This window comes from Papilio machaon, chromosome 11 (assembly GCF_912999745.1).
Source record: "Papilio machaon chromosome 11, ilPapMach1.1, whole genome shotgun sequence".
Classification (NCBI taxonomy): domain Eukaryota; kingdom Metazoa; phylum Arthropoda; class Insecta; order Lepidoptera; family Papilionidae; genus Papilio; species Papilio machaon.
Window position 1 is genome coordinate 7,958,468 of NC_059996.1, and position 23,100 is coordinate 7,981,567.

The 23,100-nt window shown below is 33.3% G+C and overlaps 3 protein-coding genes across 5 annotated transcripts in view; 1 reads left to right on the plus strand and 2 right to left on the minus strand.

Moving 5' to 3' along the window:
- Positions 1-1,493: 1,493 nt before the first annotated feature.
- Positions 1,494-2,606, plus strand: LOC106709715 (protein PBDC1). Its single transcript, XM_014501567.2, has 3 exons — positions 1,494-1,656; positions 1,732-1,830; positions 2,091-2,606. The coding sequence occupies exons 1-3, from the start codon at positions 1,654-1,656 to the stop codon at positions 2,478-2,480; spliced, it is 492 nt and encodes a 163-aa protein (XP_014357053.1). The 5' UTR covers positions 1,494-1,653; the 3' UTR covers positions 2,481-2,606.
- Positions 2,607-3,020: 414 nt separating this feature from the next.
- On the minus strand, positions 3,021-5,819 carry LOC106709696 (bifunctional lysine-specific demethylase and histidyl-hydroxylase NO66). Its single transcript, XM_014501544.2, has one exon. The coding sequence runs from the start codon at positions 5,646-5,648 to the stop codon at positions 3,858-3,860; it is 1,791 nt and encodes a 596-aa protein (XP_014357030.2). The 5' UTR covers positions 5,649-5,819; the 3' UTR covers positions 3,021-3,857.
- A 3,032-nt stretch (positions 5,820-8,851) lies between these two features.
- Positions 8,852-23,100, minus strand: part of LOC106709750 (potassium channel subfamily K member 1) — a 38,085-nt gene continuing 23,836 nt past the window's right edge. The window contains exons 1-5 of one of the 3 annotated variants that reach the window (XM_014501619.2): positions 21,534-22,269; positions 10,560-10,700; positions 9,648-9,857; positions 9,374-9,562; positions 8,852-9,175 (exon numbers count right to left, since the gene is read on the minus strand). In XM_014501619.2, coding sequence (XP_014357105.2) covers positions 8,889-9,175; positions 9,374-9,562; positions 9,648-9,857; positions 10,560-10,700; positions 21,534-21,894 — 1,188 coding nt within the window. In that variant the 5' untranslated portion in view covers positions 21,895-22,269 and the 3' untranslated portion in view covers positions 8,852-8,888. Of the gene's footprint in view, positions 9,176-9,373; positions 9,563-9,647; positions 9,858-10,559; positions 10,701-18,851; positions 19,561-21,533; positions 22,270-23,100 lie in introns of those variants that run through there. The other 2 variants (XM_014501620.2, XM_014501621.2) reach the window with 2 other exon arrangements.

The following is a 23,100-nucleotide window of genomic DNA, read 5'->3' on the forward strand; positions in this document are numbered from 1 at the left end:
AAGAATGTTGCGTTCGTTTTAATTTTAACGGTATTAGAAAAGCAATAGTAAAAGGATTTTTGAAGACGTCATTGTTAAATTTTTAAATTTTTACACAGGTAAACAGTTTGCAGTTGATGATAGAATTCTTCTATTTTCTTTTCTTATTTTTTTCAAAGTTCTTTCTATTAATATGTTATTTAAAAATATCGTCACCCAACACAGGTTTCGAAGGGCGTAAAAGTAAAATCCAATATTTTTGACAAAACCTAAAGTCAAACAAGGATATTTGAACCGATGAGAGAGGCGCTGATATCGCGGTTATTTCTTTCTGGTCAGAAGACTAATAAAAACCATAGATATCGTATAGAAGTAGATAGGAAATTTTCTTTGAAATGACCGGTGTCATCATACAAAGGTCTATCGTTTTTTATAAGTTTTTAAGTGTATAAGCACAGATGGGCACAGTTAATCGAAAAGTTAATTGAATTTACGATTTCACACTTACTGTGGCGACGCTTGTATCACTATACATTCTCTAACACATTAATTCGATCTTTTCACATTTGATTATTTTGATTACAATTGAACCTGGAGTCAGTTAGTAGGATTTGTATCTCAAGTATTAGACAAAGTTTAAAAGTATGAATGCAGTAAAGTGTTCTCGAACCTTTTGATTTTGTCCTGTTCACGTCTTCCACGGATGCTCTGATGCATCACACTTGCACGCCAACTTCACATATATCCATCATCAACTCGTTCGTTCACTATTCGACTCGCTGACACTCGCCGAACATAGCTAAACTTACGAGCGTGGCGCGACGCGTTATTTAAACAAAATGACAACACGTCTCCAAGTTTCTAATGTAATGATTAACGGACTAAATTAACGAAATAGAGTTTAACGGAAGTTAACAAAAGCTTTAACACTTTTTCAAGTTAACTTAAAAGTTAATCCGTTAAGCAATATGTTAACTTCGTTAATTAACCATTAACGGATTTGAACGAACGTGATTTGAAGAACTTGTTACAAAAAGGGAAGTGGGATCGTTTTACAAGTAAGCAAATTAAGGATTAAAATGGAGTAAACCACAACAATCTGCTAGAGCATATTAGAATAAATTTGATGTAGTTTTTTATCGTGTTTTCATAGAGAGGAAAATTCAATTTGAGAAATATTGTTAAATTTTAAAATATTTAAAAAATAACCTTGTTTCTGTGTAAAATGAAAATGTAAAATTTTTAATGTAATAGACGTGATAGAAAAAATACTAACAAAAATAGATTCAGAGCAAGAAAATCTCCTTATTTATGAAACGATTTCTCAGAGGAGGTTTTGTTACAAACCAGTTTTCGTCGATCGAAACGTCCCATCTCTACTTAACTAAATGTCAAAATCATATAGGCACAAAAAAAACGACTATAGCATGTCCATATAGCAAACCATGGCCAACCGATGAAAGAAAAAACAAAACTGTCATAAATCCAAATCAAAATTCATATCTTAGGTTATATGAAACTTCATTTTATAGCTTTGTAAAAAAATACCTGATACAAATTACGAAAAGTTATTTTAATATTGATAACATACACATTAGATATTTATGTTTTTATTGCGTTATTAAAACATATTCTCTTGTACAAAAATTCAAAGGATTCTTTGAATAAAACGCTATGGTTGGTATTTCTTTTAAAATATTGGTTTTAAAATTAAAATGGTAAGTTTTATAAAAAATACTTTGTATGTTGCAGGATGTTTTATCACGGCCTGCGGAAGAATTCGATAACGATGAAACTTTGGAACACTTGTGGGCTGCTAAGGCCATGGAACATAGTGATATATATTTTAATGTGAGTATTATTTTATGATCATTTCAGATGTCTCTACTGTTTACTATTTACTATAGTGTTATAATCGATTTTTAAGCTTTGTTTGTATGTCTTTTATTTCTCATCATCATCATCAGAGAGTCTGAGCCTACCCTAAGTTTTATTTTTCATTTCTAAAAAAATTACACTGACTTTAATAATAGATAAAATGGACTTATCTTTTACAATACTTATGTCTGTAGTAAATCTCTGTAATTAAAATATTCAACGGTAACTTACAGGTTCTATGTTCCGTAGACACAAGATGGCTACGTCTCACACAACATGATGACCTCATCTACAATCACTTCAGACAAGACTTCCCTGATATGGATGTGAAATATATAAACGAAAATGTATTGAAAAATAATGTCAATAAATCTCGCTGGCGTATGTTCTGTGAGAAATTTAAAAACATTGTTGAAGACTACAGCTTCGGTACATTACTCCGTGCTGACACTAATGGTGACTATTCCGAACAAAATACAATTTTAGTACCAAGAGTTCAGTTCTATGCCATTGAAATAGCAAGAAACAGAGAAGGTTTGAATAATGAGGTGAAGAAAAGATGTAAATGTGCCTCTAAATTATCAATGGAAGCCCAAGAACATACTCAAGAAGTTGCCGTTTAAAGTACTAAGTGCACTAAGCACCATAAGTACTAAGTGTGCCTATTGTAATTACTTTGCAAGTTACTACTATTTCCATTTCATAAATAATGGTTAAAAATATAAGTTAATCAAATAAACATTATATAAGTGGTCATTTTATATCATATTTAATGCCTAATATTAAATCTCATTAAACAATTAAAATGCTGATTTCAAAGTGATTTTTCTTAACATTTCTTGCCATGAATATAAAGTTGAAGACACTTCTTTAAAAAATATAAAACCTTTTCAATTCCAACCGAGGGAACAGGAATTTATAAGCAGCTGTAAACGTCATATACATTAAACATTGAGATGCTCAATACTCTTACATGTTTTGTAATAAATTTGTACTTTATAGTATACTTCTTTTATTTTCGCCTTATAACTGTTAATAGGATTTTTACTGAGATATAGTAACTGATTTCAAAATCCCTTCTATCTTAAACTAAATGAAAAGATAAGAATAACAAAGGAATTAGGATATATGAAGGTAGGAAAAAAGTCTAGAAATTTGTTGTAATCATTTATTACAGTCCTAATACTATGATAAGAGAATATTTCTGATACTATAAAAGGTTTATACTCCTAAGAAATCTTTGTATGGCTAAAACTAATGTAAAAGGGACAAAATGAATGCTCAACAGGCATTTCTGTCGCTGACAAGATCAAAACACAAGGCAGCACAAAATACTTTTGGAGCGAAACAGACAAACCAGTAAACACACAATATATTCTACTAACTTATGTCACTAGCTGTTGGTTTCTAAGACCAAAATCTCGATTTAAAACATATCTCTATTTTATCAAAAATAATGACAGGGAGGACACTATGTTTTAAAGAGATCTTGGTCTCAGAAACCTATAGTAGATAAGTTTTACACACAATCTTTTATTTCCCAGCTGGAAACAGAAACTGGTGAAATAATTTCAATCATTTAATTTAACGTAAAAAAACAAATGAATTAGTTAATGATTGAAATACTAGAATATTATCATCTGTGCTCTGTCTGAAATGTGTGTCAAATACATAATGACTGAGGGTCTAGTACGAACATTTGCGAGAAAGTATCATAATTCAATTTCTTTTATAATGACGGTCCTTTTTGATTTCGCCAAAATCCAGTTCACAGAGCCTGGTCCGTGGCTTTGACTGTATCCAGATGTCTTTGGATGTGGTTTGGGCTCTTGTTTATTATAACATGATCGGAAAAAATTGTATTTGATTTGTACAGCAGCGCCCCCAACGGGCGTAAAACACAACAACAAATGACATACATATTTTGTCGATGTTACGAAAACGCATATCGCAAATATTCATGATAGACCCTCTAATCACTTGAAACTATTGTAAATTATTTAATCAAATACAACATCTAAAGGATATTCGGTCATTATTAATCCTCTTGCCCATAAGGCATCAGCAATTTGCATTTTATCTGAATCATTTGGCACATCAAGGTTCTCTATAGATACATACTCTGGGTATGTGGTTATCAATGTTTCAACCGCAGGAGCTAATTCCTCATCAATTTCCAGGAATGATAGTTCATGTCCATGATACTCTAATGAGTTTTCAGTATAATAATATATTTTTATAGAGTCTTCAGAAACCATTCTTAATATATTCTTCCGTAACAATCTTATTTTTGTATCAAGACTCATTTCAACTCTATTTATGACCTTTCCATTCTCAGCCATCACATCTGTGTCTCCGTAAACTGTGCAGGCTTTTTCTGTATCACTTAGAACTGGGGGTAGGGCATCATGTTGGAATTTTTTACACATTTGGTCCACAGCTCCGTCCATAGGTAGATAACTCTTTATTTTATGGAAAAGGTTTTTCATAAATTCTTCCATTTCTACTCTCCTTGGTGTTGTCAAGTCTGAGTATACTAGACCAAAGTTGTCATGAATATCAAATGGCACACCTTGTCGGAAAACTGGCTCTTCATTGATTGCAAGTTCTAATGCCGCTGGGAGCATTTTCTCAAACAAATCAGCCCATGATTGTTTCTGATACATGCTAATGGTAACATGAAGGGAATGTTCCCCATCAATTGTAACTCCTTGGTGAATGTATCCTCGAGGAAAATACAACATGTCTCCAGCTTGTAATATTACTTCCATTATTGGATCTCCTATTTCGATTTCTGAAAAATTTTTTGATGACACTCTTGGCAACAATTCAGCTTCATTAAGAGGTTTGTATATACGCCAATGTTTTTTTCCTTCTGCTTGTAGTATGAATGCTTCAATGTCATCATAATGTGGTGCAAAGCCTTGGCTGTCTGGAGGTGTTAGGTAAGCATTCGCTCCAACAAAAGAAGTGAAATGTTCTTGTAATGTAGCATTCAGTAAATGTAATTTTGGCATATAAGTCTGTGGGTTAAGCAGTCGAATACTGCAGCCTTGAAGATAGAAATCCCACACAGTGTGTGGAAGAGCTCTACCTACAGGATTATGTGTTTCTCTTTTCCCATCTTCATATGAAGTAATATCAATATTTTTTGTATACTGTATATTCTCAGTCCGTAGCATATTATCAATAAGTGGTGTAGAAATCAAATCATTGTAGTATTTAGGTTTATTCCTTACAATATGTAAGGGTTTTTTCTCCCAAACAGATCGAAAGAAGTCACTATAGCTGTACGGGGCAATCATCCACTTGAAAACCTTTAAGGCTTCTTCAGAGCTGTTTGTTGTGACTGGAGTCATTTCCATCTCACCATTACTGGAATATGAGTTGACATCATCTTCATGTGAAGAAGTGCTTATACCATTATTTGGTATGGGAGCTGGAATGAGCACCGGCACTTCTTCACTATCGCTATCTTCTTCATCAATCGTATCATTACCAACTGAATGATTTAAGCTATTCTCGACATTTTTTACCCTCTTACTTGTATTTGATTTAAGCTTCTTCTTCTTGTGCGTTTTTTTCTTAATTATGTTTTTGGTCTCCTTTGTCTTCTTTTGCTTGTTTTTTATTTTTTGAGCAACATTTTTCCCATTATCGTTTAGGATGCGAGATAGCGGTTTCTGTGCGTTTGAATTATTTACTTTACGTTTCTTCTTCTTCTTGTCGTGTTTTGGTGTAGACTGTTTAGTATTTTTATACATTGCAAATGCAGATACAGGCGAATCCATTCCGTATACAAATGTTAAAAATATAAAATTTAAATTACTCTAACCTTAACACAAAATGCGTATATTATGCCTAATTTATTAAATTTGAACAAGATCTCCAAGTAACAAGAGACTAACAGGACATGCTATAGCCAGTTTTCTACTTTAATAAATGTTTTTCATATTGAATATATGTTAGATTAATCTTAAATAAAACCAGCAAGATATTTAAAAACACAGCCGGCTGGAATCCAATCGCAATTACAGATGGATAGGTCATAGAGTATGTAATATAGACGATTAATTCTAAATTTGTATTATGGCAAGACTTAAGCCACAGATGTAAGTATTCGCATTTGTTGTGATTTTAAAGTGATTTTTACCCTCTTTTTTTATAATATCGAACAACGGAGTCCCAAACATGAACATCAAGATATGTAAAAAAGTGGGTAGGCAGCAGTACTTAGTTCTTTTTTCATTTATTACGTATTTTGTTACTGGTGTTCAAAATAGGGAAAATAAAACAGGGATTGACCAGAATATTATCCTCGCTGAGGGGCTCTAGGTCAAGTGAGTGGTGACTAGGCTATACTCAACCCCGCTAGTCCATGTGCGGCTTGATTCACATATATCTTTGAATTTCTTTGCAGATATGTGCAGGTTGCATCACGATATTTTTCTTCACCGAAAGAACGTCGGATAAATGTACATATTTAAATCGAAAACCGAAAAACATGTTGGTATATGGCGGGACTCGAATCTAGGACCTACAGATTACAAGACAAAAGCTTAACCTCTGAGTCACGCTCTAATGCTTAATCCCTGATCAGTGGCGGATTAAAGGTCCAGAGCGCCCTAGGCAATCACTTTATCGGCGCCCCTGTACTGGTCATAAATTACCATCATAATGCTATAAATTTTAACTAGTTGTTTTTGCAATTACGATGACGTTGTATCATCAAACCCTAGACTTTAGTAAACCAGGACTCTTGTACTTACGCTAATGCGCGAATGAAATATGACGTTATAACTGTAAAAAAGTCAAGAGGGACGACAAATAAGGCTTTACTAAATATTTAATAATAAAAAGGATATTATATTTTAGGTAGATATTTCGAACTACCGATTTATTACTGATCGGCTCGACACTCTGGCGTTGCGGAGGGATGCTAGTTCCCTCTGTGTTTCAATCCACAACCGTGCGGTTTTCGCGTAGCTTTTAACAGCGTACAGCCGCGTTGTGAAATGGTCTGTCCTCGGCGGTATTTTCAAACCGCTAAGACTTAGGGTCCTTCAAGAAGCGAACGTATCACCTTCTCAAAGGCCGGCAACGCATCTGCGATTCCTCTGGTATTCCAGATGTCCATGGGCGTCGATGAACACCTTGGTGTTCGCGCTGCTCGTTTGCCCCCTTCTCTTATAAAAAAAAAGGATTCATCGGATGAATAACACAGTAATACCACAGAACAGTATTTTTATTTCTTTATTTGTACACATATAATTTGATTCTAATATTCATTCTACCACTCAAAGGCATGTTTATAACTTGGCTATTCACTACAATCTATTAATAATCGTACATAAAATTTTATTTGTAAATATTTTTTGTGAAATCTAAAGTTGATATATTGTAGACATTTATATTTATATAACCTATGGTCATAAAAAGCAAATAATAATGAGTTTTATATATGTTCCCTGTAAAGTCGCAAGTACTTTTGCTTACATTGTTACAATGCTTTCAGCAGAGTTTAAGAATATTTTAAATAAAGTTGTTTATAAATTTTTTATAGGACCAAAAAAGTTGTACGAGTCTTTTCTTAAATTTTTGATTGATAACATAAATTTAGTGCAAAGTATCATTATATTGTATGTAATAAAATTTTATATATGGCAACGAAATCCGTAAAGATTTCAGTATATATTTTTCTTTCTACACCTGACATCTAGTCTAATACAAAGAGTACAATAATATATGTAGGTCTAATAGATTTTTTTATTCTTTAACAATATTCGTATAGACATCATATTAATATCTTCTATATCTTTAGTTAATTTCAGCATTTTTGTAAATAATTTATTAATTCACATATAGAGGTAAAGATTTTTTTAACTACTAATGATATATTTTCTCAGATAATAACAAATTTTTCTATTATTTTCACCATAAAAATTGTGTGACTGCTTTTGAGTTACAACTTAAGGGTAGATCTTTATTATGTATGTACATATTTTAATAAAGGATTGGTTTGATATGCCATCGATATTGTTGTGCATATTTTTCAAGGCGTATACTTTGTAGACATTTTGATTTTTTTTTTCATTACAAAATCATTTACGTCAAGAAATCAAAATTTGAAGTAGAATTTTTTTTTTCAGTCTTATTACGAACTAAGTTCAAGTAATTTATTATGCCGAAAAATTAAATGTTTTTACCCTTGTTTTTTCAATTGGGTGATTTATTAAAAAGTTACGCGTTAAACGTTTTATTACTTTATTTGCGTGCATACAAAATTACTGTTAATGGCACACATTATGGCAACATCACCACTTTGAAGTAAATATGCTATTTTTGTTTATTGAATCGTGAAGAAATTGATAATTGATAATTTTGGTACTAAACTATAATAATAATAATAAGCTGATAATTTGAATTTTGTGCCACAATTTACTACGTCACTATAAAAATATTTTTACATATTAAAATTTGTCTGGGCTTGAAACATATGACATAAATATTTGTTATCTATGAAATTGAAATACGCGCGAAAAATCTTTCTACGCGGGAAAACATATATAAAATAAGATAAGGCTAAGCTATCGCCACTTAAAGGTTATTTTTAAAGTTGCGATAATTGTCATTAAACCGATTTAAAAGAATTCAGTATTTAATTTATCAATTTCTATTTTGAAAATAAGAAATGTCATGAAAAAGATTGCTACTAAAATTATATTAAATTTTATTTATTGAGGGAAAACTAAGATAATCTCTTGTTTGCGTTAAAAAATTTAATTAATTAAAAAACTATGTTGCTTTAACGCAAGGAATTGTTAATTCCTTTGTCTAAAATACACTTAGATCTTAACATATAGAGTTATTAAAGAAGACATTTATTACACATATCATACTTTCTTTTCTGATGTAATAAAATAACTAATAAATAATTAATGATTCAATGTCATTGAGTTGATTCAATTAAAAAATAAATGTTGACATTACAATTAAATGATGTAGGTATAGACAAAAGTTTTTTTTTTAATTTATTGGAGGCGAATGTCCCTGGCGTGCACAGGCGTGGTGTCCTCAGGGCTAGGACTGTCATCCTGATGAGGTCGGATGTGGACGACGGAGCGGCGCTGGTCGTAGTGGTCGCGCATCACCAGCCCGCCCATTCCGTACCCGGGACCAGCGGAGCCGCTCAGCCTCATCTTCTCCGGATCCTCGTCCAACTTCATCGAGGAGAAGACCGTGCTCAAGTTCAGTTGCGGGATGTCGTAGAAGACCGTTAGCGTCAGCATCAGGAACGTCAACCCGGTGATAAGGTACACTGCAACACAGCGGATTTAGTAAATAACTTTCAGAACATTATGACTATTACCACTGTTTATTAGATAAACCCATAATTTTTTCAGGTATTTTGGTCTTCTTTGTTTTATTTTAGAGAATGAGTGCGTTACCACACCACACATATCGAAACAGTCAAATTATCGAGCACAATTTAAAAAAAAATCTAAGTCGTACTTACGTGTTGTAGCGACCTTGTAGAGAGGACGGTAGGGCTGTTCAGGTGAGTCGCCGGGGATGTAGTCGCCGAGGCCGATGGTCGTGAGGGAGATGAAGCAGTAGTACAGCGAGTCCAGGAAGTCCCACTCCGGCTCCAAGCTCGCAAAGATCGCCGCCGGCACCAGGATGAAGAACACCACGAAAGTGGTTACTGTAATACAATTGGTTTTTTATTTCTTCTATTGAAAATCAGTTTAGTTTATAGTTTTATAGGTCTAAATAGTGATTTGACTTACCGATAATCATGAGATGTACGAGTCGTATAGTGAAAGGCCGGTAGAGATGGCCAAGCGCGGCGTTGAGGGTTCGCAGTAGCGCGGTGGCGGGCAGCAGCAGCCGCTCCACCAGCGCTGACAGCAGCACTAGCGTCAGAGGGATGCCCAGCAGCGCGTACACCATGCAGAACAGCTTGCCTGGCTTTGACAGCGGAGTCACGTGACCATAGCCTGCAAGCGATATATGCTTAAGTTATAACGCGACTAGCAACGCTGTTTTTATGTAATATTTAGCAGTAACACTATTTTAAATTTAAGAGAAAAGCTTACATCCTTACAATTATAAACAAAGAAGTTCTATGGTAACAACTAAATTGCCGTGGTCAGCATTTTAATTCTGTATGCAATATAAGTCAATATACTACTATAAATTTGATTTTAAAACATGATTAGGAGATAGGGACAAAATTTAAAATAAAACTATTAAAATGTCTGTGACATAATCTATCTACAGAAGCTTATCTTTTACTTCGTGTTCAGTAAATTGGCAACAGAGAATGTGGAGCGATAGCTTACGTAGATAAACGGCCGTGCTTGGGGAAGCAGAAAATTTAATTTTATATTTTATAAAGATTAACTACGGCAATATGAACTGAATGAAACATATACATTACATGGCTGATTTAAACCACCATGTAATCGCGGTAATGATTTATGACTTAGGAATTTAGGGGCTTTGACCCTATTTTTTTGATAAAAGCTTAAAACTACATAAATTGTTACACGCATTAAATCTGATCAGGGAATTATTTAAAAAAAATATTTTCAAATTAGTAAAAATACAATTATTATAATTTTCGGAAGATCTTGTTATCTCTAGCACCTGTAGGTATCAACGTTTAAAACCCAACAGCAATACAGCCTTAAACTGACCAATGGTTGTAACGACGGTGGATGAGAAGAACAGCGACTGTCCGAAGCTCCAATTAGGGCCACTGGTGACGTTCTTGGAGGCCGACACGCCGCGGTTGCTCGCTTTGATCACTTCATCCAGCAGCGCCTCCAGATCACCCTCTGGAACAATAATTTACGGTTACTTTACAAAAAACTGTGTATGTTTTTGTATGTGTTTTGGTAGTGGAAACTCACACTAATACATTTTATTATAAGAAGTTGTTAGGTTATTAATATTATTCTTAAACCGTACGAATAAACATTACATTTTAGTTTAGAAAAATGTAATGGAAGTGATCATTTAAAATTTAAAGTATTTCATGTGTCAATTTATTTGCAAAATAATCTGTATACCTAATTAATAAGCAATTTTGTCTGTTTGTAATGTCGAAAAAAAATATTGCACAAACAAGGTATTTGTGAAACATAAGACGAAAAACAATTTTTTAAATATAATCTGTATGCCTCTACACAGACAGTAGAAACTTGTTAGTAGAACAATATTTTCGGAATGAAATTCAGCATCCAATTAATCATAAACTTAGAACTATGAGTATAACAAATAAAAAATTGTCAATTCCAGAACATGTCAATGTCTATGGTATGCGTACATCAGAATATATAATTCCAACATTAATAAATAATTTACCTTCTGAAATTAAAAATAACATAAACTACAAAAATTTAAAAAACATACTTAAAGACTACTATCTTAAATCCTGAGAGTTATATAATTATTACCCGTTGTGCACCCTGTATATGACGGTATGAGCGATCTCACTTAGTTGCTGTTTAAAAAATTAATCTAAACTTACCTTCAGTTATATTTCATAGCGTAGTACCAAAGTGTCTGGACAAACCCACGATGGGTTTATAGACACTTTTAATATAACTTTGTATTTTGTACCCTGTTTAATATAAATAAATAAATAAATAAATAAATAAATAAATAAATAACTGAACGATCGTGTACTTGAAGCCCTAATTAACTATTTCACTGTCGAGTTAGGGTAAAGACCTCGAATGGAACATGTTATGTTAAACAGATTTAAAGATTTTCGACTCCTTACAGGGTCGCCCACTCTGCTTCGATTACATGATTTCACACAAGCTGGTTTTTAGTTCTTAAAATAAAACGAAAAAACATATTAAACGTATTTCTAAATTTGAACTCATAAAATGTTACTATAAAAATTTACATGATTGCGTTATTATTTATTTTTGAAGTTTTCGTTGTTATCCGAGAATCTAATATATAAAATTCTCGTGTCGCGGTGTTTGTGGTTAAACTCCTCCGAAACGGCTTGACCGATTCTCATGAAAATTTGTGAGCAAATTGGGTAGGTCTGAGAATCGGACAACATTTATTTTTCATACCGCTATTAAGTTTTTTTAACTGCGCGCGGACGGAGTCGCGGGCGACAGCTAGTTTTATTATAATACCTAGTTTTGATAGCTTAATATTTCATTAAATATCACTTTCGTGATTGTAATAAATACGAGAAATTAATAAGAGTAAGGGAAGTATGATCTTATATTACTCTTACTGAACAACGGCGGCTTAGTGAAAGAAAATAATTAGATTTGTTATCTGTTACTTCGTACGAGAATAAGTAATTGGCTTAGGTTTATAAGCTTGATGTGTGGCTAAATTGAATGGATTAAGGCGCTGGAGGATCGAATTGAATTATCTCTAGATGAGAAGCTCTAGGGCATCGTTAAATAAGTACCAAGCGATCGTGAATGTGGAGATATATGGAATGGAATCGTTTGCATATATACCAATCTAAGTATTCCCAGTTATAGTATTTAAGATGCAGTGGGCCTAGTATGAATATTTGTGACAATAGACATCGACAAAATTTCAATCTATCGGACGTAAAATATAACAAAAATATACTAATTTTGACATAAGTTACGATGATGATACAAAGGAGATTGACAAACATTCGTGCTAGGTCCACTATAGTCAAAACGTGAGGATAAAGAATATACAAGTTTAGATTTCTCATATGGATAATTATTGATATGTTTGACATACTTATAAAAAAACTTTTTTCTTTACTTTCAGTTAGTTAAAACAGTCTAAGCATTGCTTGTGCCTTCGTGGTAGTGGTTAACAAACTCGAGTTCTTTCACCCAGACGGTCATCAAGAGTCAACAGAAAAAGCTTTAGCGGTTTTAAAACTAGAATATAAAGTAAATTACTGGTTGCATTTAACGTGTCTAGACAACATGCTTATCAAACGAGCGATGTTAAGTGCTTTATTTTTAAATTAAAATTGTCAACGCATTGAACCCAATTTACAATGACGGTTGTGGATTCGTCTTTCAAAAAGGGTGATGCCAACAGATTGTAGATCTTGTCAAGAATAGTGTAAAATAGAAATCTACTGATATTATAATTGCGAAAGTTTGGATGGACGGATGTATAATGTACCACAACGGTTGAATGGAAATGGGTGGAATGGTCGAACTTATGTAATATTATACTCAAGGTTAATGAATAAATCAACTCAGTTGTTTCTATTTTCAAACTAAGAAGTGTATAAAAAATTCTAGGCGTTATTATTTCTATTTTTCGGACCCAATTCTCATGTTACAATATTTTAGATATACGGACGTATGTAGATCGATCTCATAACTACGAATTCCTATTAATCTTCTCTTTTGAAATTAATTAAGTAACTCTGCTATTTCATCTCGACCGCTAATAAACAAGATTAAACCAGTTATTCCTGCGCAAATTGGACGTAAATCGTGCACACTTTGTATACGCCATTTTGATTAACGAATGGTTATTCTATCTCCATTTGAGTTGAGAAGATTTGAAATTAAATTTTACGATCTTGCAATTCAAAAAATCTTTTTGTTTTTTCAAAGAGTAGTGTTTGCAGAGGCGACGGGACATAATCATATCTAAGTATGTAAATAAGCCGGAAAGCTTCAAAATATTATGCGTCACACAGATCGAGCGATAAATGTTTATGCAAAAAATCAGACAGGTTAAAAGCAATAAAAAAAAATCAAACATATTCAAATGCTAATAGCAAGCTGTACAATAAAATACCACTCTATAGATTAGACGATTATATTCCAGATAAATTGTTTATTAACAAAATATTTTAAAACATAAAACAACCATAATTTTACGAATTTCGATATCCTTTGGAAGTAAGTTATAATAACTTTAAAAATGCCTTATAGCAGTATGTATGACGAATTCAAGACACATCGCTTTAACTTTTAAATCCATACAATCTACCCATTTTTCTCATAATACGGCATTATTCTGTCTCTAATTGGATAGAAAACTGAAGAATACATATATATGTATATTCTTCCTTTTGTATATTTAATATCCAAATCCGCTTTGAAGGCTTATTAAAACATGTGTTCTAAATTAAACAAGATGGCGGGCATTTAGTATTGTTGAAGGCATTCGGAGCGCGAATTAAATTAGGTTAGACAGCAATTTTCACGCCTTTGCAAACCGAGACTAGAATACGCAAACACAGAGGGAACAAACAATGGCGGGCTCAAAGTAGTTTTATGTGTTTTAATATACACTGTGACCAAATTGTTGTCAGCTATATTTTGATGAAATACGACTGAAACTTGTCAACAGTTTTTTAAACAAACAATAGAATAAAAACTGAAAAAAAAAGACAATGCAATCTTGTATTAGATCAGCCATCTTGCTTGAGAACGGTAAGGTATAAAAATTAGTTAGAAATTGTTGCGCAATATTTCTGTTTTGGCTATTTATGTTTCTTTATTATTTATTTCTGAGCAAAAATCTTTAGGTTGTATAAATTAATTAATTTTAATGTTAGATAAATATAGTTTATTATGATATATGTAACAAATGGGCATAAAACATTTTAAATATTCAACGAATTTCAACGTTGGATAAAGTTTAGTCGGTTTACGATTAATCCACGTGGAACTGCCCTAATCTTTTTACTGTTTACAAGAATATTATTTAATTCTACTGAAGTAGATATTTAAAATCTTAAAAATACAAGTGACTGAAACATCAAGTCTCATTCATTCACAAATTATAATTATTTGTAACATCTGTTTCTGAAACTGATGTTGAGCTTTTAAGAACTTTATAAATTTCACGAAGGTATTAAAACTTCTCGTTCCACCGTATCCTGTTCTGAGTCGCTACAGAACAGTTAAGTACTAAAGTTACATAAAAATTTGCTATAAAGCCCAGGTACTTTTTTTTAGTTTCTTGTTATCACTTGTTTGAATGACAACGAAGAAGGTTATATTAAAATGGTAGGCTTTTTAAATAATCGTTATAAAAAAAAAACTACAAGAGAGGTCGTAACCCTCTTGAATGAGGAAACAAAGTACAGAGAGAAATTCTTGCGTCATTTACTAAGAAGCGTTGTAGTTAATGTAAATTATATCAATTCACTATTGTGCATTACACTTTATCGTAATTAAACATTGAAGTTGCATAATTTATACAAAATGGCAATTAGTTTTGATGCGTCAATAAATCAAACGTCACAATTGGCACGTTCGCAATCTGTGCAGGGGGTGTTGGCTGTACAGCACGCTGGCTTTTGCCCTCTGCTACTCATTTGTTCCGATAATACGAACTGTCATTACGTCACAGCGCGACAAGAAATATGTAGTAGGAGTTCACATCACACAAACATTTGTATGGAAAAACATTAACAACGTATTTCTTCTTGTGTAGTTAATTAATTTATTATAACTATTCCAAATCTAATGCAATGCAATAGGTGGTTATGGTATTAAATGTTCTAAAAATGTAATGTACACTTTCGCGCTAATCTAAAATGGAAAAATGGTCACGTTATTCATACATCTATGTCGTCGAGTCTAAGATCACAAAACTGGAGATGCCTTGCTGCTAAAAAGTACGTAATATTAGGTCCTTACATATGAAATTGGCGTTTTGTATGGGAGGAACAAAAAGTGGAATATTTTTTAATATAATATATTTAATTAATCAAAGTATGAACCATTATTTTCTATGCACTTTTGCCATCTCATAGGTAGTTCATTGATCCCTTTACTAAAAAAACCAGTCGGACGGGAATCAATAAAATCTTTGAAGGCGATTTGGACTGCCCCATCGGAGTTGAATTTTTTCCCTTGCAAGAAGTTATCCAAATTTCGAAAAAAATGGTAATCTGTTGGAGCAAGGTCCGGGGAGAACGGAGGATGTCTTAGACTTTCCAATTGAAGCTCTTCTAATTTAGTAGCCGTCTGTTGCGCAGTGTGTGGTCTAGCGTTGTCGTGAAGCAGCAGTGGCGTGGAGCGATTGACCAGCCTAGGTTGTTTAGCCGCTAGCTTTTCCATCATGGTTTGCAATTGCTGACAATAGACATCAGCCGTAATAGTCTGGCCAGATTTGAGAAAACTGTAATGAACAATACCGGCACTAGTCCACCAAACGCTTACAAGTAACTTTTTTGGGGTTAATTTTCGTTTGGGGCAGGATTTGACTGGCTGGCCAGGATCCAACCATTGCGCTGAGCGCTTCCGATTATCGTAAAGAACCCATTTTTCATCACAGGTAATGATTCGGTTTAAAATACCTTCAATATTGTGCCGGTTTAGTAATGTAACGCAACAGTCGACGCGCGTTTGCCGGTTTGCTTCAGTCAATTCGTGAGGTACCCTTCTTTCAAGCTTTTTAATCTTCCCAATTTGCTTCAAGTGAATTAAAACAGTTTTATCACTAACATCGCAGCCTGCAGCTAACTCGGACGTGGTTTGCGATGGATCCGCTTCCACAATAGCCTTCAACCCTTCATTATCAACTTGAGTCTCAGGCCGTCCACGGGGCTTGTTCTGCAGATCGAAATTTCCAGAACGAAAACGTTGGAACCAAAAACGAACTGTGTTTTCTTTTGCAACACGACCGCCATACACATCATTCACCCTTCGAGTCGTTTCCGCAGCACTAGTGCCACGGCGGAACTCGTACTCGTAAATAATGCGATGTTTTAAGTTTTCCATTTTGTAAAATGAGTGACGCGAACAGAAAAAAACAGAAGAAAAAAAACAAATGAATGACGGTCATCGAACCACAAATACATGAGTCTATAGCTGTACAAATTTGAATTTGGAATTCCTTACCAAAGAGGAGAAATTCGTGATTAAAGTGGCCAGTACGAAAAACGCCAATTTCATATGTAAGGACCTAATATTTATGCCTAAACAAGGTTACGAGAAAATCTGTAGTATTGAGCGGGGTATGCTGTCAGCCCGCAGATGCAGTACAACTCGAACAACGAACTATTTCCCGGTCGACGTGCCGATGGCGCCGGGGTCAAGCGCTCAGATATTGTGCTGTATATCTCAAGAGGGGCTTATAATATATCACTATTACTTATGTTGGAAACATTGTATTTTATTGCCACTGATAAATACGGAAAAATACATTACTATACTACTTTATCTGAAAACTTAAAGAAATTGCATGTTTCTAAAATAGACAAGTGGATTTTAGTAGTTGTTATTTTTAATAAAAACAATCTTAAACCCACTAAATATAAAATTGTATATTTTAAAAGAATACCTACGTAAACTAAAAATAAAACAGCGTATGCATTTTCAATATAGAAAAAAAGTATATAAAGGTATATCTACTGGGCGACTTCAAAGTTACCCAGATTAGTAACATGACGTCCCTTTTAGATACACCTTTGAAAAGGACGAGGAAATTCCATTAAAGGAACTCAAATGGGAAATGAAAACGGACTGGAATCGTTGTCAGGGGGCCGTTATCAACCTCAATCAGTTGCTAACGTATAATATGGGATACTGTAAAGGTGTGTACACAAGTTCATTTTAGGAAACAGACAGAATCTATTAAAGGTAGTGTAAAACCAACTAGCTATTTCATTTTGTAGTTTTGATGAATAAATTAGGAATAGAAAGTAACTATTTTTATTTGATACAAATACGAAATTTCCGATTGCAAGTTGTATACCAACCATCGAAAATCGAAAAGATTCATGACCGATTTTATTTAACCCATCTCTAGTTAATTTTCAAACTAATCATCCTTAAATACACACTTTAATTAAAATATCAGTCACTTTTTTATCATCATCATCATAATAAACGTGCCCTTATCCCTATGGAGGGTTGGCACAGTATGTACTACATACATACATCTCTATCAGCCGTCATATTTGAATTTACCCCCTTCTTCCTCATATCCTCTTTCACACAATCTATCCATCTATCTATCTATTTTTATATATTACTATTATAAATGTTAAAGTTTAGATGTATAGACGGTTTGTTAGAAGGTATCTCCGGAACGGCTAAACGGATCTAGATGAAATTTGACTCAGATGTATAACATAGTCTGGAAGAACACATTGGCTACTTATTTAGTTTTTTTTTCGTCGAGTCGGCCAACTCGTGCAACAGATGATGTTACTGGCATCTATAAAGCCGAAAGTTGTGTGAAAATTGTATTTTTTGACACTAACAAAATAGTGTGGTAAGGTGCAAATTTACACCTTTGCGATGTTTGGTATAATTACCTAAAGATGAATACAATTGGTCATCTTAAACCGTGTAAAACTGGGTATTTAGTTATCCCAAAAGGGATAATAATGGGTTTGTAATAAAATGTAGTTATCGTAATCTGATCTGAGGACATGGGCGTCTTACGTCGCGATAGGATACATCGGGGACCAATTGTGTCGACTATAAAAGACGTTAGGATCTGCCCGCTTATTGATATAACTATAGACTGGAATGTTCTTCACATCACTTTTAAAAGACATTAGAATAAATAGACATGCTAATAATGCTTTTAAATAGTAAAATAAAACACGCAAACGGAACGCAATTTTAAATACAACTTGCTATACTCTACGACGTCACTAAATCGACTATCGATAAATTACGAAAAGTTATTTGAAATTAAACTATTTTAGTAAGTTTTACTTTATAGTGACGATATGAAATTCCTATTTTGCAAGAAACTTTATTGAACAAAATGAGGACAAATCCTCTCTATGCAAACTCACCTATTCGTTTCAATCCCGTAATATCTAAGGCAATATTACTGCCGATGGTGAAAAAGTAATATTCTATATCAACTGGATTCGTTACAGACTTCTCAGAAGCGTCATATTTAGCAAATATTTTATTATTAGTTAGATAGTAAAGGTACTACTACATTTTACCAATAGTATTATGTTAACCTTTAACAAAATAAAATTAGTTTTTTTTTATAGCCGTAATAAAAAATACCTAAGATTTCCGGATGTCGCGCCATAAAATCCGCTTTGGCTTGAAGTACTTCAATTCTCGTCTGCCTGTCGATAGGATCTTCTAGCATGTTAAACACCACTGCACCCAACATCAGAAACAGCACGTAAAAGAATATATACGGCACTAACAAGCACGTCGATCTGGCTTCTCCGAACATTCTAGAAGTCACTAAAAGCGGTTGAAACGGTGGGTTCTCCTCTTCATAGAGAATCTCACGTTCAACCACCATCTTCTTTTGATATGGAAACAGCCTGCTGTGGACAGTCATATCGTCTTCGCTTGTTGATGTGGTCATACTTCCATACGATTGAACTCGACCGTACTTTAAGTTATCCATTTTAGCTAATAAATTTAACCACCACTTGGAATGTCTATTAAAAAACCAAGAAAAAAACTAACTATAGAAATGAGGAATAATCGTACAATAATTTCATTATAATTATTAAATAATTCTAAATCTTGTTGTGTTTGTTAGCTAAGCAATAATGCATTGGTATTAATATGCAATATACGATTATCAGCTATATTTAAAGAATCTCTTAGGATGATTCTGATCATTGAACAATACAGATAGATAACTACGCGGCATTATGTTTCACATTAGATTAATATTTGTATATTGTATAGGTAACAGACACTATTTTTAACACCTCTGACCCTCACGGAATACAAAATGCGACTACATAATGATCGTACGCGCAGACCCACCCGATTCACTTGTTTTCAAAACTTGTTTGTTGCCTTCTCGTTTTATTTTAAACAAACCTGTCTACCTTGCTCTAAAAGCCGTTATAGGGCTCAATCAGACCCACACACATTTATAACTATTCGTAAACATCAGTAAATTGTGCAACCGTTAATGAACTTATGAACATTTTTTGGACGTTTCGGCAGTGGAAATTCACGTATAAGTGCAATGCGAAAAATGTGTACTATTGCTAAGTAATCTTAAATAATCTAAGAACGATAAGAAAAAGATGCTAGATGTTTTTATTAGGTTTAAGACGTTTTTTATTGTTCGACTTTGTCCACATAAAAAAAATCAATTATTAATAATACAACGTATGCAATGTTCTATGGTTCCTCTTTTAATTTGAAGCAATATAACACCCTAAATCTTATATCTATATATATAAAAGAAAGTCGTGTTAGTTACACTATTTATAACTCAAGAACGGCTGAATCGATTTGACTGAAAATTGGTGGGCAAATAGCTTAGAACCAGGAAACGGACATATGATAATTTTTACCCCGTTTTCTATTTTTTTTTCTACCGCGCGGACGGAGTCGCGGGTAAAAGCTAGTTCGTGAATAACAACAAGATAAGGTCATTGCCTTATCCAACAGTTTGTTACGTATTCATTTAGACGCCTAATGTTTAAATATAAAAAAAAAACATTTAATTAGCCTTGGCAAAGTTCAAATAACTCACTTTCGGGGCAACAGAGTTTATACTTTACATGAAATGAAGTCGATAAACTACCACAAAGTTCAAACATTCTATTTTATCATTTTTGAAAACAAGTTTCAAAATTATACTGATTTGCTAAATATATTTGACAGGCGTTAATGGTTGTGACCGGTGATTTTTTTCTACACCAAAATAAATTAAATAGACAAGGACCGTCAAGCGATTAAAAACTTTTTACGAAACTTAACACAAGGAGGCTTGAAAACATCTTTGGTAGATTGTTAGATATTAAATGTTTTGAAATAACACTTAAATTGTCCTAATTACAATATCAGTATCATTACCCTAGTCATACGATAAGTAAATGAACTTAAGATAAAATCCGATAGAACGAACAAAATATCAAAGGTCGACAGCTAAATATATCTCTATGTAAACTAAAACGTTGGTTTGTAAAAAACCGTTTGAAAGAAATATAATTTGGCTAAGTATTAAAAAACTTACGGCTAATGACGATCAACATATTTGCCATAGAAATATTTCTTTCGCAATACTATTAATTTTGCATACTTCTTAATAATGCCCATTATCATTAAATTTGTTTTAAATAACGACATTTAAACAAAAACATTTTAAAGCTTATACAAAATTAATTTCGTCATTTCATCTGACACATTATTCGGCGCGAAAATGAAACAATGAAATAAAGCAGCACAGATTATTGTGAACATTTTGGCGCGTAATTAATTGTCAGCGAAATTAATTAAGATCGATTCATACGACTCTGTTGTTTTTCGTTTTTGTTTTTAAATAAATGTTTAAATAATATAACATGTAACAGCATAAAATAAATAATAAAAAATGTACGACATCTAATTTTTCAATCTACCCTTGATCTATTAAAAGAACAATGAGATTATTTCGTTATCATTCTATGTAATATTGATGTTTTATTTGTTCATGATTGAATATCAGTAACTATTACGCCATATTGTTCAACGCGACTGATATCGTAATATGGAATATGTAACAATTGTTGTTGCTTTATTTACGCTGAGTTTTTTTACTTTACTTAAAAAGGTAAAATATACGTAAATCTATTTAACATCGAGCTAATATTTAATCTTTTGATATTAAAATATTGGGTAATCTACATAATAAAAAAAATCACAAATTAATATATCCATATGCATATACACATATCAATTTAGATTATAACGCTGAAAAACAAACAAACGGATAAGACATACCTAAGACGGTAGGGTTGCGGGCCATGAAGTCATGTTTGGCGCGGAACACGCTCACGCGGATGTCGTTCTCGAAGGGATATTCCAATGAAGAGAATACTATAGCGCCTGCGATTAGATAAAACACGTAGAAGCAGAGGTACAGCGCCATTAGACATGTAAATCTCGCCTTCCCAAAGATCCTGGTTGTAGCGAACAGCGGCTGGAATGGGGGATGCTCCTCTTCGTACAGAATCTCTCTCTCTACTACCATCTTCTTAGGGTACGGGAACAGTTGGCTGTGCACAGTCATGTCGTCATCACTTCTCGATGACGTCATACTCCCGTACGACTGAATACGAGTATATTTCGGCTTCTCCAACATTTTGTTAAATTTTCAGCGAAGATTTTTTTTAAATAGACTATTGTTGATATTAATTACACTTTGAGGGTATAAATTGCAGCGAATAGCGAGTCAATTACAAAAACATTATTAAGCGAAATTAACAAGTGAAAAAGTTTAAAAGTTCAATATCACTTTCCGTTACCAGATCGTAGTAGTAAGATCTCAACGGAGATGAGTTTCGGTCAACTGTACTTGAAGAATCTCTTGGGATGATTAGGCTCGAAGAAAAGCGCGGCCACTTCGGATGTGTTGATGTGATCACGAAGCGACATTTTGATGCATTGTATACGGAAGCGAGTTAAAGAGATTTGTGACAACTTGTCTTTTGATTAGCGACGTGTGATGCGCTTGAGACCCCACAGACAACTGTGCGACATACTGGACGGTAGCCGATAAAATAATATCAATTAGGGTGTGAACACACTGAGCAAATAATGACTCTGAGTTACTAACTGCAGCATTCAAAGTCGATAGGGTATCGCCCTTATATCTAGTATTAGAAGTTTATATTAAGTTAAATTTAGTTTAAAAGTTTATGTTCATTTTAATTATTTAATACAAATAACATAACTATGATTTATTTAAAAATAAGATGTGTCAAATGAAGTATTGAACTTAACTTAGAGGTGTTTGACGCTGTTTAACGCGTATCCGTTACAAAACTGCTTCGTGTGTCCTAACCCTTATATATAAATCGACCGGTTTTGTACGATAACATTGTTTATAACTGATCTACTTAGCAATTACGATGCTTCTAATTTATTACAATTACCCTCATAAATTATGTCAGCTTTGTGCTCATTACAAATGTAACAAGAGCAATTATTGCTATATGTATCAGAATAATCCAGACGAAAACCAAAGTAACTTAAAGCATAGGATAAATTGCCAAAAAATATCGCAATACTTATTAAATAAGATGAAAAATAATTTATTGACATCCTAAAACACAGTGAATTATCCAGGATCCTCGCACTAGGTGCAGCCTGTATCGTGAGGACCCAGCTCAGAGACTTAACAAGAAACATCGTTAGATAGCAACACATGGGCATTAAACAATATTAGAATAGTTAGGAGTTAAGTAAACTATGCAAGAAAACGAGAATATACTCATTACAACTCAATCCATAAATATTCACTTAATTAATGTACTATTTTAATGTATTTCTCAGTTTCCGCATATGA

What these genes read in the sequence shown, in the direction of transcription:
- LOC106709696 (XM_014501544.2), bottom strand. Translation starts at nt 5,648, where the DNA reads ATGGATTCGCCTGTATCTGCATTTGCAATGTATAAAAATACTAAACAG.
- LOC106709715 (XM_014501567.2), top strand. An exon ending in ATAGTGATATATATTTTAAT is followed by an intron (nt 1,831 to 2,090) that starts GTGAGTATTATT and finishes GGTAACTTACAG; the next exon opens with GTTCTATGTTCCGTAGACAC.